This window comes from Drosophila persimilis, unplaced genomic scaffold (assembly GCF_003286085.1).
Source record: "Drosophila persimilis strain 14011-0111.01,24,50 unplaced genomic scaffold, DperRS2 tig00000000-arrow-pilon, whole genome shotgun sequence".
NCBI classification, from domain to species: domain Eukaryota; kingdom Metazoa; phylum Arthropoda; class Insecta; order Diptera; family Drosophilidae; genus Drosophila; species Drosophila persimilis.
In genome coordinates, this window is record NW_020825288.1 from 5,834,730 (window position 1) to 5,852,768 (window position 18,039).

Here is an 18,039-nt window from a genome sequence, read left to right on the forward strand (position 1 = left end):
GGGACCGCTGCCCCAGATTAAGGATCTGACATTGAAGTCCTAATTCATTGCCGTGGATGTAGAGAGCAAGGGACCGCTGCCCCAGATTAAGGATCTGACATTGAAGTCCTAATTCATTGCCGTGGATGTAGAGAGCAAGGTCAAGGTGGAGGAGTTTGAGAACTATGGCGGCACCGTATCCATGGATCACATACGGGATCTGTATCAGGAGTATAAGCTGAGGGACGACGAATCGGCACATTCGCCAATGGGTGGTGGTGCATCGACAAGGAAACCCGGAATCTGGTCATAGGGGTGCTCACTGTGATTGCCGTGCTAGGAATTGTGTTTTTAGCTGCCCTGCGCTCTATGCCCGACAACGCCGAGCACGACAATGAGTTGCAGCAGAAACACACGGGCTGGGACAGGGCAACTCTTCTTTACTAAGAAGGTGCTGCTCCTTAGCTTGGCTTTCTTCTACACAGGTTCGTCCGACAGCGTCTCCTCTGTACATCGAATGGCTAATTGCGTCTTGCTTGCTTGTCAGGTCTGGAGCTGTCCTTCTTTAGTGGAGTCTGTTTGTAGTGGGGCGGATCGCTGCTCATTTTTCCAATGACGAAGTTGATGATCCAGTGAAACTCATAGTAGCCTTCGCAAGCAATGAAAAGCCGCTGTGTACGTATGTAGGTGTGTATTTGGTTCGGTGGTCGCGCGGTAGATCGGCCGTTTGAATCGGGGGTGGAAACGTAACTAAGCTAAGCCTTATGATCTATGCTCTATGATGGCTTGAGCGGCGGGTGAATCTAGTTGTCTATATGTTTTTATATGTGTGTATTGTATATGTGCAATTGTAAATTAATTAAACCACAGATTTTGAGTATTAGTAAGTAAGTAAGAAAAATATATAGAGAATTTTAAGACAATGCCTTCAAATGCGTGATGTTTATTATTTGTTGTTTATTTCAGACTGTGTGTTGAGAGAAATTTGCGGATGGTGGGATTTCACATATTTACATCCGGTACTCGAAAAATATAGGGGTACATTGCATTTGTGGGGAAAGTACACATTCTTGAACTAATATACTTGATGAGTCATGTCTCTCCTAGATCTCAGAGACTTTTATGATTGATATTACAAATTATTAACTTATTGTGTAGTCAACCAGCAGCTGATGGCGGCGCCCCGATGGTCCACCCGCTTGCCGCTGCTCAGCTCACTTCTCCTCGCACCACTCGTTCTCCTTGCGCACCTTCTCTTCCTCGGCGGGAGTGAAGTCCTTCTTGATGTTGAAAGTCTTGCGTATTTCCTCTGGACTTTTACCCTTAATCATATTGGCCACGGTCTTGCAAGACACCTCGTGCAAACCCTTGATATCCAGATAATTGGCGGCCAGCATTAGCTCGAAGAGTGTGCCCTGGTCTACCTTGAGGAATTCGGCATCCCACGGGATAATGTCGTCGGTGCGCTTCACCTTGTAGCGCTTCTCGTCCTCGTCAGGCGACTGGGGATCGTCTTTGTGGTATTCCGCCCACATCAGTACCTTACGCAGAATGGTCGAGCTCACATTCTGCAGAGGGACAACGGCATCCTCATCATTCTCCGAGACGCAATTCTCCAGCATTGCCTTGATAGTTCCGGAGCACTTTGCTATCTCGATGTCGGTTTCGAAGATTTCCATCTCCGCGGACTGCAGTTTAATGTTAGGCATTTCGGTAATCGTTGAATGCTGCAAAAAAAGGTATTAAAGTATTTCAAGCAAAAATTTGAATGTTATGTTCATACGATTTGAAGCCAATTTGAGTGGAAAAACAAAGATAAAGATGGGAATACGACTATAACTTTGCGCCAAGTTGAGAAAAGTGTAGTTAAAATCGCACGGAAATATCGACATCGTTTGAGTATCGATATTAATATATTTGTATACCTATCGATACAATATGTACTACATTGCAATTTAACAAAATCGGCTCGAAACATGAAAAATGGCCAAGAATAAATCGACGGTGTACCTGGGATACGAAGATGAGGAAATTACAGTTAAGCAGGAGCAGTTATTGAACAGCAGCACCAACAAAATTGGTGGCCTGCCCGTAAGTGAGCCAGGCAGGCACATGCAGATGCAAATGCGGCTGCGAACTCTTGCCCAGAGCGTTGATAATTAAAATTGATTTTTACACACAGGACTGGCCCAGGCATGAGGTTACCGTGCCCGCCTGCCCTCTGTGCGGCACGGTACGCCCGTTGATAGTGCAAATGTACGCGCCGTTGGATCGATCTCAGTTTCACCGTAATCTATATGTGTTCGGGTGCGTTAGCCCCGCGTGCTCGCAAAACCCCAAGAGCTGGGTGTGTGTCCGCACACAGCACTTGGACAATCAGTTTGATGTGATTTGTGAGCAAGCCAAGACAACGGCAGCGCCTGCCAAGCATAAGAAAAAGACCAAATCGAGCGGAGTGCAACCAGTAAACTGGTGCAGTGGAGCCGATGATTGGGGCGACAGTGAAGGTAGCGGTGGCAACGGTCGTAATGACGTCTCGGAAACCATGGACGAGGCTATGGATATGACTGCCGACGACGAGCAGAATGAGCGGAACGGGAATGTCAGGCTGAATGCTTTGCAGTACGCCAAGGGAGGCATGGAAATGGAGGAGTCGGTGAAGCAGGAACAAGTCAAGATTGGCGATGATGAAGACGACGAAGACGAGAGCACGTCTGTGGAAAATGACCTGGTTTGTGGCTTTAATCAAATCGACATGAGCTCGCCCCAGAATGCAGATGAGGATCCGAATGCAAATTGTGCCGCAGCGGCAGCTCCTAGTGCGGATGTGGCTGGTGCAGTTGCAACTGCAGCGATTTGTGCTGAAATTGAAGGTCCCGAAAATGATGTCGTCCTGGTCGATACACCAAAGAAGCCGGAACGTGACTTAATCGCTTTGCTTAAGCACACCTCAATACCGGCCACCTTGGGACCGCTGCCCCAGGATCTGACGCTGAAGTCCTACTTCATTGCCGTGGATGTAGAGAGCAAGGTCAAGGTGGAGGAGTTTGAGAACTATGGCGGCACCTTGTCCATGGATCACATACGGGATCTGTATCAGGAGTATAAGCTGAGGGACGACGAATCGGCACATTCGCCAATGGGTGGTGGTGCCTCGTCGTCCGGCGAGCCATGTGACGACCACGAGTCTTACGAGAAGGCATTGCCCGCCCATGGCGATATTGTTTTTCACAATTTTATAACAACCATTCAGCAAAACCCGGGCCAAATACTGAGGTAATTGTGGCCCTTGCCAATGTGATTCATTCATTAATGTCATCCAAACCCCATTCAGGTATTCCCGGGATGCTCTGCCGTTGCTGGTGGCACCGCTCACCGATCTTTTGCCCAAGTGTCAGAACTGCAAGGGCGAAACCATCTGTGAGGTTCAGCTGCTACCAACTTTGATTCCCAAGCTCCGATTCCAGCACAATGGCTGCAATGCACCAATTGAGTACGGCAACGTGCTGGTCTTTACTTGCCTCAAGAGCTGCTGGGACACCCCCGACCTGATGCGCTATGAGCATATAGTTGTGCAAGCCGAGTCTTAGATTGACGCTAGTGATTAGCTGACGCAGTAGCTGCTAATAGTTGCCGAACTTTGCAACGATTTTAGTTCGATTGAAGGAACATTTTAAACGCAAACTGCATTCACGTAACCGATGGGGGGAAAGCTAAGCTTCTCAATTGTCCTAGGAAGATTTTATGCTCTAGTTGTTAAGAACGTTGTACGCTTTTAGACATGCCGATGAAAGATAGTTGCTAAAAATATCTCGTTATTTCCACTCCACCTCCAGAGCTGTTTTCAATTTTTGGTTAGGTTACGCATACTTTTTATTTCCATGCTTAAAGGAACGTCTATAGTTTAGACCAATGGTGCATCGGCGTCTAGGTGATAACTCTTTACAGGTGAGAACCACAGAGAGGGATACTTTGCGTCCGTCAGGTCAAAGTCGGAGCTGGTGTCGACCTTGTTGCGCTTCTGCACCAGCGTGTAGTGCGACCACACCAACTGGGCACAGCGCCGCTTGGGTGAGTGTGTGATGCGCAGCTCAATCAGAAACTGTGTGGTGTTCGAGTCCTCGTCCAACGGCATGACGCTGCCACGTCTCTGGCGCATATGCCCAGTGGTGCCCCTTGTCTGTGACGACTTCTGCAGGACCAGCGTTACTGTGTTGCCAAACAGCCGGTAGCGTCCACGCAGAACATCTGGGCGTATGTTGTGCAAGTTCCGAATCTTGGTGACTCCCTGGGATGGCTCGTCGGCGCTCGTCATCATCAGAACCTTGCCATCGGGCATGAATCGAATATACCGGTAATATTCCACAAGCTGTACAGGTCGATAGAATTGGTCCTGAAAACTGTTCTCGCCCATTCGCAGGTACGTGGTTTTGCTAATATAACATCCGCTGAAATTAACTCTCTCCCGACGAATAAACATGTCGCGCCAGGAGCTGTAGACGGTTGTATTCTCCGAATCCTGGGCATCTAAAGTACCAGTGCTGTGGCCCCAAACTCTGTGAAGTAAGAGATTAATATATACAAGAATACAATTAGTATATGCAGGGGAAGGACCTACTTAACACATGCCAGTCGCCAAAGCTCCTCCTCTCGTGCATACACGTAGAACCCTTTGCAGACAGCGGAGCATTGTTCTAGTGAGCGCATATCCAGCTGGGAGGATACGACCCAGCGCAGGATTCGCATCACAATCTCGGGTGGCAAATCGGAGATGTGTAGTCCCGTAGAGATGACGCCAGGATCTCGGCTGGATGCCATTAGCTTGCCGTTGTAGACATTCTCTTGACTTAGGTCATGCTGGAACTTTTCATACAAGTTTTCGATCAATTTGTCGCCGCCCTCTATCCCCTCGGACTGCGGCTGCCCAAGATCAAGTTGCTTGGCGAAGTCACTGGCCATGTTATTATACTTCTTGTTGGCCTCGTTGTTTAGTTTCTGCTGCTCATAGAACTTGAACTCAATATCAGGTACGATCTGCGTGGCCTTGCGATAGAACGGTATTGCGTCGTAGACCTTGCCTCTTTGCTCCAGTTGAACTGCCGTGCGGTACAGACTCTCCGCTTTGGCCTGCAGAAGATCAGCCTCACTGGCATGGCCATGGCCAGGGACAGTTGACCCGGCGTCCACCTGTGTGAGCTCCGCCTGCACTTGTAGCTCCCGCTGCCAGCTTTCGCGGAACGTATCCAGAGCACTTACCCCCTGACCTTGGCCCTCTGTGTCTGAATCCACTTCCGACATCGTTGAAAGCACTGGACGGAAAAGGAAAATAAGTTAAAAATAAATCGCCACGTTATTTTGACGCAATTTCTAACCTGAAAGAATTTTAGTATTTTTTCTTGGACCGTTCAGAAGATGAAACCGAGTAAAATATGTGGGCGAGAACTGTATTTATAATGAAGGGCCGCGCGTATTGCTGATAGTGGCCGCGGGCTTCACCCCAGAATCTTGTTGTAGTTTTCGATCGGGTGCAACATGTGGCCATTGGTAAGACCCCTAAGATTAAATTTATTCAGATAAAACAGTAACGTAACTGTATCTGTAAAAGTATGTTGTTTTTCGGTGAATATAGTGGCTGCAAAACCATCGATGGCACAATCGATAAGATCGATGTCCGAGAAAGTAGCGATGGGCAAAACTACAAGTCACAATAAATCACTATTCACCAGCCAGGTAATCCTTCCTCCTGATTTGGAACGGAATAGCTGTTAAATTGTATCCCGCCTATTAGTTGATCACTACCGTGACTCGTGAGAACGGTTTTGATACCTATCGATATCGACACGTTTGTTGATAAAACAGCTGAATTCAACGAGGTGTTTTTGTTGTGTAGATTTTGTTAAAAAAATGTTAAAAGATCAAAGAAAAAGAAAAGACTGATGCAATCATGTCTGCGGACTACGCTCATCTGTGCTCTGCGATTGTGGAACAGTGTTTCGGGAAAGTGTCGCAGTCGGTGTCTGATTGTTTGTTTTCGGCAACCACGCGGACATTGTCGCAAATCGCGAGTGCCACAAAGTTATCCCGCAAAGAGGTAGGACTAGCACTATCGGTGCTAATTAATTTTCGTTTAGTGAACTTCGAAGCCACCAAATTGAATCCGTTTGTCCCAGAATATTCCCTTAGTCGTCAAGATATTCTCTGTCTGCTGCGTTACCCGCGGTAAGCCCTCGCCGTCCCATACAAAATCGAGCATGACAAAATAACGAGAATTCGCTTTAGGTACATTCATATGGTACAAAAAAAGTATGGAAGTATTGGTGCATCTATTGCAGAGGAGCTAATCAGCGCGGGCTCGGATACAGCGAGCGCGACACTGACAAAATGCCTATCAGATGAAGATACCAGGGCGGATAGTGCCGAATCCTACCGCAACATCTTTCTGCAAATGATAACCGATCACTATATCATTAAGAGGCCGGAGCTAATATTGTCGGAAGAGCAGGATGAGGTCCTGCCGAAATTCGAAAGCAACGAGTGTGATTATTTCAGGCACCCCAACGTTGATCTTCAGCTGATAGAGAAGATCCGAAGAGGCGAGGCAACATTAGCAGAAGCCGGGGACAGTAACATGATCTGGAACGTCAACTATGACCGTTTCCATCAGGACTTTCGGGATGCCATCATGATAGACGCCATTGAACGCAAGCTGGGGGAAAATGCTTCCGAATGCTTTCGTTTCATATTGAAGATAATGTACAAAACAACGGATCCATGGCAGCGCGTGGGTATAAGGACTCTTAGTGTGTCAAGGCACAGATAAAAACTGTGGCTTCATCTCTCACATACAGAAACTATCCAACCAAATCACATTTGTGGATATTAAGCAGACAATCGAGAAGAAATCGAACAATCTGGATCTTATGAAGCACTTGGATCAGTACATAACTTTACTAAGTAATAATAATCAACCAGAGAATTGGGCGAATTTCTACAACATGTTTGGTTTACACATTTTAGCTGACGACTCCCTTGGTTTCCTTCGAAGAGTGGGTGACATGGGTGGCGGTCTGTATGTTGTGGATATGGAACATGCGTTTCAGTCGCTTGCCTTTGCGTGCATTGAGTCTGTGATTACTGAGCGTTTTGGTTCAAAAGCGGCACGAATATTCCGAGTGATACGCTTCAAGAAATTTATAGAACAAGAGGATTTGCAGAAAGAGGCGATGATACCGGCCAAGGAGGCCAAATCACTTGCCTACAATTTGTTCCAGGATCAGTTTATTCACGTCAAGGCGATCAAGAAAGCTGGTGGCGGGGGCAATGGTCTGGCAAAGGCGTTCTATCTCTTTCAGATCAAGGAAAAGGATGTGAGACAATTTAGATTAAAAGCTGATTTAAAAAATATTTACATCTAATCTACTTCATGCAGTCTGTGAGGATGTTACTGGACGTTTGCTACAAGTCCCTCTATAACACCATCGAGCGTTCAAACTTTGAGAAAAATGAGCACACGGGTCTTATAGATAAATCACTAAGACTGGACTGCATAGTGGAGACCATGAAGGAGCGCGGAGAATCTGACGAATACATTGCCGAGGTAAATCCAGGTTTAAACAACTGCACAATGGTGTCTGAGAGGTCTGTCTCTTTGCATTTCAGATTGTGGAGACATTCACACCACCCGAAGTTGAGATCCTTAATAAGGTCAAAAATCGTATAAAGACCTTATCGAAGGCCGAACTGACAATGGACCAAACCATCTTCCTTCTGCAAATGTACCAGCATCATTGTACAATTTTACCAACTGGCATTGGAAAATATAAATAATAATAATCGAAAAGCAATCGAAGAGATATTCGAATAATCTTATTTATTGAGAAAATCAAATGCAAGGTTACTATCGAATTTCAGGCAGTTTCATGTTTATTAAAACAGAAATGCGATTGACTGCACGATTAATCACAGGTTATTTAAATAAAATATGCTTAAAAAGATGTATTACTCTGGCGTAATTACGCTACGCTTACGATGCACGATTCGCTGTTCCCGGTGTGCCTTTTGCAATTTGATGAAATGCTGTTGCAGGGCATCAAAATCGATCCCGCTCTTGTATTCCAGCGAATTGCGCTCATCGCTAAGCGGGAAATAGAAAAAGATGTGCAAGTGTCTATCAGTAGAAGAATATTGAATCTTACATGCGATCCTGGCCCCAATAGTTGGGCACGCACTGGAGACGGTTGCGAAGGGTGTCGAAGGCCTCCGTTTGGGGCAGCAGCATGAGAATGCCAAACAGAGCGTGTGCCAAATATTGTGCATCGGCGCCATTGTTCGCTTTCGATACGAGCGTTAGCCGTAGCGTTGCAAATATTGGTGATTCAATCAACTGTACAAGCTTATCCAGTTCGTTCAGCAGTTCCAGGGTCACTTCAACATCAGCACTTGAGGGAACAAATAAGCAAAAGTAAGCGAAAGGGTTGTGTGGATATGAAGTAATTACCTACAATAGTACGACCAGCTGGGAAACATGTTGATAGCTTTGCGCTAGTAAGCACAGCGACAGGGTGGACACCGGACAGTGGGCCCAGCTCTTGTAGAGGCATTGAAACAGATCGGCAGACTTTTCGTTGGAAATGTTCCGCAAGCTGGTTCGCAGCTCGAACAGCTCCGTGGAGGTCAACAGTATGATGTTCAGCATGCGCACCACAGTGGAGGCAAACTTCAAGTTGGGCACTTCCTCTGCAATGATCTCAGCGAATGTGCGGTAGATGTATTCAGCATTCAGCAGCACACAGAGATTCCTGTTGTACAGCGAAACAACCATTTTTGTAGTTTATGTTTTTGCATATTATGAGAAAAGAATAAATTACCTTATGATAAGGCTAGCTCTGTTCTCCAAAATCAGTTTCTCTTCGCTAAAGAGGTTCAATAAGCTAAGTAAAAACTTGCGGTAATGTGTCTTGTTGAAGTCATTGAGATCTAGAAAATAAATATAGCAATATCAATTATTTGGGGCTTGATTTTGTCCCTACCTCTCGTATCCTGCGAGTTGACAATCTCCGCCAGAACGGACAGACTTTGGAGCACCACCTCATCAGAGTTGTCGGCGAGCGTGGATAGGAGATTGTTATTCAAATTGCTGGCATGAATGGACATTTCATTTGGAAAATTGGTAAACAAATGATGCATCCATTTGAGCACAGCGATTTTTGTGTGCATAGAGTTATGCGTGAGGTACTGCGACAGAACGTCCATAATGGAACGCAAGTCAATCTTTGCAATGGTCTGCGTTTTGAGTTCCTTGGTGGAAACAAGGCGCATCATCGAGCTGTTCACAGATACGGCGCACTCCTTTATGCCTAAGAAAGAGGATATACTGCTGTAATTCAATTCAGTTTGCACGCCAGATCTGACGAGTCTTACTCCGTTTGGATTCCACATTATATTCGAGGCAGGGCAGTATAGCTGTGAATATACCGCCGGCAAAGGGCAATACATTTGGGCCAAATATTTGCACGAACTCCCGAATCCAGGTGATGGCAATCGATTTGATCAGCTCGTTGGGCGACTGGGCATGGGTGATCAGCGTATTAATGGTGTCCTCCATCCGTACCGAGGACGAGTCGTTGCGTATCGACTTCAGAAACTGGCTAATCGTCGTCTCGCACATGCGCTGTATTTCGGGTGTGTTATCCTCGAGCATAACGAACAGGCCATCCAGGATCTCCGTGAGATAGTTGACCATGTTGATATCTGGGACCGCATTTAAGATTGATATCCATGAGATTACATATTGGCGTCCGAACGCATCCTTAACGTAGATATGCTCTCTAAGCAGTGGAATGAACGCCTCCAGGTTGAAGGTCTGTGAGGATTCTGTAACAATATCCTTTTTGCAGGAATGTTGAGAAAGTTATTCTGTGACCACCAAAGCCATTTTATCCAGCATACCTTCAACAAACGGTCCAACAGTTCGCTGCCATCCTTCACCATTTGATCAGAGTCAGTGACTAGCCTAGAAAGTGCACCAAACAGCTCTGGAAAGAAGGGTATAATAGCGGAGCGGGCCACCTTGACCACATTGTACAGCGATTCACAGGCAAAATAACGGACGCGCAAATCTGGATCGGAGAGGCAATTCAATATGGGCGTCACAAGTTCATTGACGTACTTATCCGAGTCCTGCCACCGAGAAATTAATACATGTCTATCTGTTCTGCGTGTTCGTGACTAATTGGCAAAACATACCTTTCCCAGCCCTAATCCAGTAGCGGCCAGTCCGATAAGAGCCCCTTTGCGGCGATTCGCGTCCCGTGATGTGGCATAGTCATTCGACAAGACTTCAATTAGTTTACGAATTTGACCCGAGTTGTTCTTGTGGTTGAATTCCGTCACCATTCTTCATGGGAGTGCAACAGAATCCAGTCAAAATGTTTTGATTAGGTGTGACGACTGGGCTACGACTCTTTTTGGGTTCTACGTACTTTTCGATCTCTTGGGAGGCCAACTTTCGTTTCTCGTACACCTTGTCGCCCAGCGCCTTGGCGCAGGATTCACTCAGCGGTGCATAGGGCGGCTCCATCTTATAAATTTCTTTAAAAAACAAATAAAAACAATAGCCTGTGGTCGGTTGCGAACAGTATGACCCTCAGAAATATACCAAAATATACCAGCTAACACTCGAAATATACCGATAAAAAAAACTAACTTAACGCCCCCCTATTTAAACAGGTGGAAAACTTGAGAAAGGCCGCGGAAAATAATACTGTATTTAAATTCTTATTGTAGGAAAGCATTTTGATACCCACTAGTCGACACTGAGCGTTCTCCTCTATCCATGATCAGGAGATTACAAATGGGCTCCAATTGAATCATCAGCAGCCTTGGCTAGGACCTTCAGCACTGCAGACATACTAGTTTTAAGTCCACCCTTTTATTTGATTTGCTGATTTGACAACAAAAAATTAAGGTATACAACGTAAGTTCGAATGAAATGTTTCTTCATTTGACCACTTGTTGCTTGTGGGCATCTTTATACCCTATTTCTTTTGATTAATACTAGAATACAGCTTTCCACGCTGCTTGGAAACGAAATTAACAATGACTTTTTCAAAGAGCAAAAGGTAGAAGTTAAAAAAAGTGTGGAATTTCTTTTAAATAGTACATATGTATAACCAAAAATTTATTTCAGACTTTTTGCTAACTTAGACGTTTACAATTGGTTGCTAACATAAAACTAAACAATTAAGTTGCTAATACTAAGACAGTTTATGGAGAGAGATCCACTGTCATTGTTATCACTTTAAAATATGCATAAAATAAACTTTAAATCCATCAATGTATAAAAATCTCCATGGCTTCGGCTCCTTACAAGCGTCCCTTAGTCGACCTCCTCGACAGTGGGTCCAGAAAAGCCTCCAAATCCGCCGGCCTGCTGGCCACAGTTGGCTCCTGCCGCAGGACCTGCCGCAGCGCCCTGCTGATGAATCTTGGTCATTATCGGGGAACAGTGCTTGGTGAGCTCCTCCATCTTGTGGTCGAACTCCTCCTTCTCGGCGGTGGTGTTCATGTCCAGCCACTTGATGGTCTCGTTGCACTTCTCCAGAACGGAAGCCTTATCGGCCTCGCTCAGTTTATCGGATCCGGCCTGTTCCACGGCCTGCTTGACGTTGAAGACGTAACCCTCCAGGCTGTTGCGCGAGGATACGCGCTGGCGCTGCTTCTCATCCTCGTCGGCGTAGCGCTCTGCCTCGTTCACCATGCGGTCGATATCAGCTTGGGATAGGCGGCCCTTGTCGTTCTGTATGGTAATGTTCTTGGCCTTGCCCGTGCTCATTTCCTTGGCAGTGACGTTGAGGATGCCGTTGGCGTCCAGGTCGAAAGTGACTTCGATCTGAGGCACGCCTCGCGGCGCTGGAGGAATTCCCGACAGTTCGAAGGTGCCCAGGGCGTTGTTGTCTTTGGTCATTGCGCGCTCGCCCTCGAACACCTGGATGGACACTCCGGGCTGGTTGTCGGCGTACGTCGAGAAGGTCTTGGTCTGCTTTGAGGGAATGCGGCAGTTGCGCTCGATCAGCTTTGTCATCACTCCGCCAGCAGTCTCTATGCCGAGGGAGAGCGGCGCCACATCCACCAGCAACACGTCCTGGATCTTGCCGCTTTGGTCGCCACTGAGGATCGCGGCCTGGACAGCAGCGCCGTAGGCCACCGCCTCGTCTGGATTGATGGACAGGTTGAGGCTCTTGCCGTTGAAGAACTGTTGGAGGAGGCTCTGCACCTTAGGGATGCGCGTGGAGCCGCCTACGAGCACAATGTCATGGATCTGGCTCTTGTCCATCTTGGCGTCGGTGAGGGCCTTCTCCACCGGCTGCAATGTGTTCCTGAAGAGGTCGGCGCACAGTTCCTCGAAACGTGCGCGGCTCATCTTGGTGTAGTAGTCGTGGCCCTCGAACAGAGCGTCTATCTCAATGGTCGCCTCCGTGCTGGAGGAGAGGGTGCGCTTGGCCCGCTCGGCCGCCGTTCGGAGGCGTCGCAGAGCACGAGGGTTGGAGCGCAGATCCTTCTTGAATTTACGCTTGAACTCGTCTGCGAGGTGTGTGACCAGTCGGTTGTCAAAGTCCTCGCCGCCCAGGTGGGTGTCTCCGGCAGTGGCCCGCACCTCAAACAGGGATCCCTCGTCGATGGTCAGGATGGAAACGTCGAAGGTTCCGCCGCCCAGGTCGAAGATGAGCACGTTGCGCTCACCCTTCAGATTCTTGTCCAGCCCATAGGCCAGCGCGGCCGCCGTCGGCTCATTGACGATTCTGAGCACATTGAGGCCTGCAATGCGGCCAGCATCCTTCGTGGCCTGGCGCTGTGAGTCGTTGAAGTAGGCAGGCACTGTGATGACTGCGTCTGTGATGGTCTGGCCCAGATAAGCCTCGGCCGTCTCCTTCATTTTGACCAGCACCATCGAGCTGATCTCCTCCGGGGAAAAGCGCTTCGCTTCGCCCTTGAACTCAACACCAATCTTTGGCTTGCCTCCATCGCTTACCACCTTGAACGGCCAGTGCTTGATGTCCTCCGCAATCTTGGGATCGTCGTACCTGCGCCCAATCAGGCGCTTCGCATCGAACACTGTGTTCTTCGGGTTCATCGCCACCTGGTTCTTGGCGGCGTCGCCAATCAGGCGCTCCGACTCTGTGAATCCCACATAGCTGGGCGTCGTCCGGTTTCCCTGGTCGTTGGCGATGATCTCCACCTTTCCGTGCTGGTAGACACCCACGCAGGAGTACGTGGTGCCCAAGTCGATGCCAATAGCCGGCATTCTGTTTCTGTTTATGGTTTCTGGCTGTGTTTAAGATGCACTGGAACGTGTATTAATTGCTGCTTTTACTGTCGCAGGTAGTTTGTTCTTCTCAATGCGTATGGTTTCTTCTTTTGTTCAATTTGAGTTTTTTATAAATGGTTTACTTTGCTTTTTGCAGTTGTTTTGGCTTCTGGTAGCTCGCTTTGTTTCACTTTTGAGATGTGTTCTCTTCGCTTGTTTGAATTGAATTGCTGCGAAGAGAAACTGGCGGCTGTATTTATACCTGGCCGCTCTCCGTTCGAAACTTCGAGAGCTCTCTTCTAGAAATATCTTGAATGTTACCCTGAATCGCGTGCGTCAGAGCGAGACAACGAGTCTTGGCAGCTGTCAGAGGCCGCAGAGAGAGCGCAAACAGCTTGTACTCGTGAAAAAGGGTCGACGAAATTTCTCGACTTTTCCTGTGGCCAAAGTATCTGCGAGGTTCGAGTATCTGACCTACCGCAACAAGCGACTTGTTTTGGGAATCTAGAAAATTCGATTGATTTCTGGAGCATATCAATACAAATACATACAATACATACTTTTAGCTCAATGTTTGATGAGCAATTAACGCGAGATACCCAAATCTGGATTATATTCTTTAGTATAAAAAAAAAATTTGTGATCTAGGTCAAAAGGTTTTTTTTTCAACAGGAAAATCCCCATCTCGAGTGATAGTAAAATGGATGAATCTGGACCCGTTGTACCGGAAGTCGAATGCTTTGCCTTTGGGTCGTTGTATACATCTTCTGGAGTCATTATTAAAAAGATTTATTTTTGTTTCGTCTCTCAATAATATATTATTCCTTTCTAAAGACTCATCTGACCCTGACCATGCCAAATGATTTTCAACGACTTTTTGCCTCATCTTCAAAGGTTTTACTCGGAGTAAGGGAACTTTTCGGACATTACGTCCTGATAGGTCTATATATTGCAGTGTCCGACGAACCATCAGACCTGATGTTTCTTTGCCAATTTGAGCGGATATGATGATGCGGATGTCCGTTGTTTGTAAAGATTTCTTCTTCCATCCTCGATTTTCAATAAGTACTTTAGATATTAAAGCATTCTGAACAAAAACTACCGAGCGTCCAAGACTTTTCGCAATTTCCCGGAGAATTTGAAGAAAACTTATTTTCTTCAGCAGTACGGCCTATCTAAAGAATTTTTTTAACTATCATGTACTTAAATATGAAGGAACTCAATAAAAACCAACCATCCTTTGACCAAATCCTTATCTTATCTTATCTTATACCTTATCTAATCCTTTAAAATTTATAAATAACACCAGTGTACTTATTATTTTGGCTAGACCAAAAATGCCCATTCAGCAAAAATTTATGCATAGAATTTTATTAAGATGGTTCCCCACTTTAATTTTTGATTTAAATATTTAGCATCCATACATTTATAAACATTCGAGCTATTCCATAACAAACTAGCACGACACCAATGTACTTATTTTTTTGGCCAGTAGTGTATGGTAGCCCCCTACTGTTTGCCCTGCAGTCCGCTTTCTATTTGAGATATGAGCTTTTACGCCTCGATACCAATTATTTCCCTTAAAATTATCAATCAAGTCGCTTTAACCAGCGTATATCATACAAAATCATACCCATCGAATCCTTGTATTGGATCGATTTGTATTCATTTATTGTAAGCTACTTGGGTCGACTGTGCTCTGTTGGTGGAACACCGAATGAACACTCAAAAAATTCCCCCAACTGCTATCTTTAGGCGGACTACCTATTTTTGAGTAGAAAACTATGCCGCCTGCAAACGAACCCAATCCATTCTATATTCTGAATTATATACTCAATTTTAAAAGTGTAAAAGTGTATGCTTCAAAATTGATTCAAAAGTTTTGAGGTGAGGCACTACTATTTCCATGAACACAGCTGATGTACAGACTTTATGTTCTTGAATAGCCAGATCGTTTGTCGAAACCGGACCACTTATCACAAATGGATCCTTATATATAGTAGTTGTATTAACGGAATACTTATATACATACATACATATATATCTATCAATACCTTGCGCGTATTGCTCGTCTAACATCAAGATAAATGTACATACATATGTACATATGTTTGTACATATGGACATAAAAACTTCCGGAAATCATCCGAATTTTCTAGATTCCCAAAACAAGCCGCTTGTTGCGGTAGGTCAGATACTCGAACCTCACAGATACTTTGGCCAGAGGAAAAGTCGAGAAATTTCGTCGACCCTCTCTCACGAGTACAAGCTGTTTGCGCTCTCTCTGCGGCCTCTGACAGCTGCCAAGACTCGTCGTCTCGCTCTGACGCACGCGATTCAGGCTAACATTCAAGATATTTCTAGAAGAGAGCTCTCGAAGTTTCGAACGGAGAGCGGCCAGGTATAAATACAGCCGCCAGTTTCTCTTCGCAGCAATTCAATTCAAACAAGCGAAGAGAACACATCTCAAAAGTGAAACAAAGCGAGCTACCAGAAGCCAAAACAACTGCAAAAAGCAAAGTAAACCATTTATAAAAAACTCAAATTGAACAAAAGAAGAAACCATACGCATTGAGAAGAACAAACTACCTGCGACAGTAAAAGCAGCAATTAATACACGTTCCAGTGCATCTTAAACACAGCCAGAAACCATAAACAGAAACAGAATGCCGGCTATTGGCATCGACTTGGGCACCACGTACTCCTGCGTGGGTGTCTACCAGCACGGAAAGGTGGAGATCATCGCCAACGACCAGGGAAACCGGACGACGCCCAGCTATGTGGGATTCACAGAGTCGGAGCGCCTGATTGGCGACGCCGCCAAGAACCAGGTGGCGATGAACCCGAAGAACACAGTGTTCGATGCGAAGCGCCTGATTGGGCGCAGGTACGACGATCCCAAGATTGCGGAGGACATCAAGCACTGGCCGTTCAAGGTGGTAAGCGATGGAGGCAAGCCAAAGATTGGTGTTGAGTTCAAGGGCGAAGCGAAGCGCTTTTCCCCGGAGGAGATCAGCTCGATGGTGCTGGTCAAAATGAAGGAGACGGCCGAGGCTTATCTGGGCCAGACCATCACAGACGCAGTCATCACAGTGCCTGCCTACTTCAACGACTCACAGCGCCAGGCCACGAAGGATGCTGGCCGCATTGCAGGCCTCAATGTGCTCAGAATCGTCAATGAGCCGACGGCGGCCGCGCTGGCCTATGGGCTGGACAAGAATCTGAAGGGTGAGCGCAACGTGCTCATCTTCGACCTGGGCGGCGGAACCTTCGACGTTTCCATCCTGACCATCGACGAGGGATCCCTGTTTGAGGTGCGGGCCACTGCCGGAGACACCCACCTGGGCGGCGAGGACTTTGACAACCGACTGGTCACACACCTCGCAGACGAGTTCAAGCGTAAATTCAAGAAGGATCTGCGCTCCAACCCTCGTGCTCTGCGACGCCTCCGAACGGCGGCCGAGCGGGCCAAGCGCACCCTCTCCTCCAGCACGGAGGCGACCATTGAGATAGACGCTCTGTTCGAGGGCCACGACTACTACACCAAGATGAGCCGCGCACGTTTCGAGGAACTGTGCGCCGACCTCTTCAGGAACACATTGCAGCCGGTGGAGAAGGCCCTCACCGACGCCAAGATGGACAAGAGCCAGATCCATGACATTGTGCTCGTAGGCGGCTCCACGCGCATCCCTAAGGTGCAGAGCCTCCTCCAACAGTTCTTCAACGGCAAGAGCCTCAACCTGTCCATCAATCCAGACGAGGCGGTGGCCTACGGCGCTGCTGTCCAGGCCGCGATCCTCAGTGGCGACCAAAGCGGCAAGATCCAGGACGTGTTGCTGGTGGATGTGGCGCCGCTCTCCCTCGGCATAGAGACTGCTGGCGGAGTGATGACAAAGCTGATCGAGCGCAACTGCCGCATTCCCTCAAAGCAGACCAAGACCTTCTCGACGTACGCCGACAACCAGCCCGGAGTGTCCATCCAGGTGTTCGAGGGCGAGCGCGCAATGACCAAAGACAACAACGCCCTGGGCACCTTCGAACTGTCGGGAATTCCTCCAGCGCCGCGAGGCGTGCCTCAGATCGAAGTCACTTTCGACCTGGACGCCAACGGCATCCTCAACGTCACTGCCAAGGAAATGAGCACGGGCAAGGCCAAGAACATTACCATACAGAACGACAAGGGCCGCCTATCCCAAGCTGATATCGACCGCATGGTGAACGAGGCAGAGCGCTACTCCGACGAGGATGAGAAGCAGCGCCAGCGCGTATCCTCGCGCAACAGCCTGGAGGGTTACGTCTTCAACGTCAAGCAGGCCGTGGAACAGGCCGGATCCGATAAACTGAGCGAGGCCGATAAGGCTTCCGTTCTGGAGAAGTGCAACGAGACCATTAAGTGGCTGGACATGAACACCACCGCCGAGAAGGAGGAGTTCGACCACAAGATGGAGGAGCTCACCAAGCACTGTTCCCCGATAATGACCAAGATTCATCAGCAGGGCGCTGCGGCAGGTCCTGCGGCAGGAGCCAACTGTGGCCAGCAGGCCGGCGGATTTGGAGGCTTTTCTGGGCCCACTGTCGAGGAGGTCGACTAAGGGACACTTGTAAGGAGCCGAAGCCATAGAGATATTTACATTGATGGATTTATTTGAAGTTCATTTTAAGTTTTGAAGACTGACAAGAATTTTTGGTTGTTTTCCCACCTAATCATTCCTAGTATTGGCGAATAAATTGTTAGTTTTACGTTAGCAACAAAT

The 18,039-nt window shown here is 47.3% G+C and overlaps 6 protein-coding genes and 1 pseudogene across 6 annotated transcripts; 3 read left to right on the forward strand and 4 right to left on the reverse strand.

The window, feature by feature from the left end:
• Window positions 1-906: 906 nt before the first annotated feature.
• Window positions 907-1,706, reverse strand: LOC6598709 (annotated as a pseudogene).
• A 246-nt stretch (window positions 1,707-1,952) lies between these two features.
• Window positions 1,953-3,808, forward strand: LOC6598710 (programmed cell death protein 2-like). The gene is made up of 3 exons (XM_002023853.2): window positions 1,953-2,070; window positions 2,162-3,255; window positions 3,314-3,808. The coding sequence occupies exons 1-3, from the start codon at window positions 1,963-1,965 to the stop codon at window positions 3,567-3,569; spliced, it is 1,458 nt and encodes a 485-aa protein (XP_002023889.1). The 5' UTR covers window positions 1,953-1,962; the 3' UTR covers window positions 3,570-3,808.
• A 31-nt stretch (window positions 3,809-3,839) lies between these two features.
• LOC6598711 (F-box only protein 9) lies at window positions 3,840-5,565 on the reverse strand. Its single transcript, XM_002023854.2, has 3 exons — window positions 5,352-5,565; window positions 4,598-5,288; window positions 3,840-4,535 (listed from the first exon to the last, which is right to left on the reverse strand). The coding sequence occupies exons 2-3, from the start codon at window positions 5,275-5,277 to the stop codon at window positions 3,884-3,886; spliced, it is 1,332 nt and encodes a 443-aa protein (XP_002023890.1). The 5' UTR covers window positions 5,278-5,288; window positions 5,352-5,565; the 3' UTR covers window positions 3,840-3,883.
• Window positions 5,566-5,866: 301 nt separating this feature from the next.
• On the forward strand, window positions 5,867-7,828 carry LOC6598712 (DNA-directed RNA polymerase III subunit RPC3). The gene is made up of 6 exons (XM_002023855.2): window positions 5,867-6,198; window positions 6,259-6,760; window positions 6,828-6,933; window positions 6,997-7,346; window positions 7,409-7,576; window positions 7,639-7,828. The coding sequence occupies exons 1-6, from the start codon at window positions 5,924-5,926 to the stop codon at window positions 7,804-7,806; spliced, it is 1,569 nt and encodes a 522-aa protein (XP_002023891.1). The 5' UTR covers window positions 5,867-5,923; the 3' UTR covers window positions 7,807-7,828.
• Window positions 7,829-7,884: 56 nt separating this feature from the next.
• Window positions 7,885-10,858, reverse strand: LOC6598713 (protein VAC14 homolog). Its single transcript, XM_002023856.2, has 10 exons — window positions 10,785-10,858; window positions 10,461-10,569; window positions 10,225-10,375; window positions 9,928-10,158; window positions 9,400-9,865; window positions 9,009-9,335; window positions 8,847-8,955; window positions 8,481-8,777; window positions 8,175-8,417; window positions 7,885-8,113 (listed from the first exon to the last, which is right to left on the reverse strand). The coding sequence occupies exons 1-10, from the start codon at window positions 10,849-10,851 to the stop codon at window positions 7,978-7,980; spliced, it is 2,136 nt and encodes a 711-aa protein (XP_002023892.2). The 5' UTR covers window positions 10,852-10,858; the 3' UTR covers window positions 7,885-7,977.
• A 265-nt stretch (window positions 10,859-11,123) lies between these two features.
• On the reverse strand, window positions 11,124-13,486 carry LOC6598714 (major heat shock 70 kDa protein Ba). Its single transcript, XM_002023857.2, has one exon. The coding sequence runs from the start codon at window positions 13,280-13,282 to the stop codon at window positions 11,357-11,359; it is 1,926 nt and encodes a 641-aa protein (XP_002023893.1). The 5' UTR covers window positions 13,283-13,486; the 3' UTR covers window positions 11,124-11,356.
• Window positions 13,487-15,742: 2,256 nt separating this feature from the next.
• LOC6598715 (major heat shock 70 kDa protein Ba) lies at window positions 15,743-18,038 on the forward strand. The gene has a single exon (XM_026995070.1). It carries the CDS (start codon window positions 15,952-15,954, stop codon window positions 17,875-17,877), a length of 1,926 nt encoding a protein of 641 aa, XP_026850871.1. The 5' UTR covers window positions 15,743-15,951; the 3' UTR covers window positions 17,878-18,038.
• The last annotated feature ends 1 nt before the right edge of the window (window position 18,039 follows it).

Bases quoted from the DNA above. Each gene is read 5' to 3' on its own strand.
- LOC6598710 (XM_002023853.2), top strand. From the start codon at position 1,963: ATGGCCAAGAATAAATCGACGGTGTACCTGGGATACGAAGATGAGGAA. The intron at 2,071-2,161 runs GTAAGTGAGCCA...TTTTACACACAG, and splicing joins ACAAAATTGGTGGCCTGCCC to GACTGGCCCAGGCATGAGGT. The intron at 3,256-3,313 runs GTAATTGTGGCC...AACCCCATTCAG, and splicing joins AACCCGGGCCAAATACTGAG to GTATTCCCGGGATGCTCTGC.
- LOC6598711 (XM_002023854.2), bottom strand. From the start codon at position 5,277: ATGTCGGAAGTGGATTCAGACACAGAGGGCCAAGGTCAGGGGGTAAGT. The intron at 4,536-4,597 runs GTAGGTCCTTCC...CTTACTTCACAG, and splicing joins TGGCGACTGGCATGTGTTAA to AGTTTGGGGCCACAGCACTG.
- LOC6598712 (XM_002023855.2), top strand. From the start codon at position 5,924: ATGTCTGCGGACTACGCTCATCTGTGCTCTGCGATTGTGGAACAGTGT. The intron at 6,761-6,827 runs GTGGGTATAAGG...TCTCACATACAG, and splicing joins CAACGGATCCATGGCAGCGC to AAACTATCCAACCAAATCAC. The intron at 6,934-6,996 runs GTAATAATAATC...TACACATTTTAG, and splicing joins TCAGTACATAACTTTACTAA to CTGACGACTCCCTTGGTTTC.
- LOC6598713 (XM_002023856.2), bottom strand. From the start codon at position 10,851: ATGATTCAATTGGAGCCCATTTGTAATCTCCTGATCATGGATAGAGGA. The intron at 10,570-10,784 runs GTGGGTATCAAA...TGTTTTTTAAAG, and splicing joins AGAACGCTCAGTGTCGACTA to AAATTTATAAGATGGAGCCG. The intron at 8,778-8,846 runs GTAATTTATTCT...GCTGTACAACAG, and splicing joins AGAGCTAGCCTTATCATAAG to GAATCTCTGTGTGCTGCTGA.
- LOC6598714 (XM_002023857.2), bottom strand. From the start codon at position 13,282: ATGCCGGCTATTGGCATCGACTTGGGCACCACGTACTCCTGCGTGGGT.
- LOC6598715 (XM_026995070.1), top strand. From the start codon at position 15,952: ATGCCGGCTATTGGCATCGACTTGGGCACCACGTACTCCTGCGTGGGT.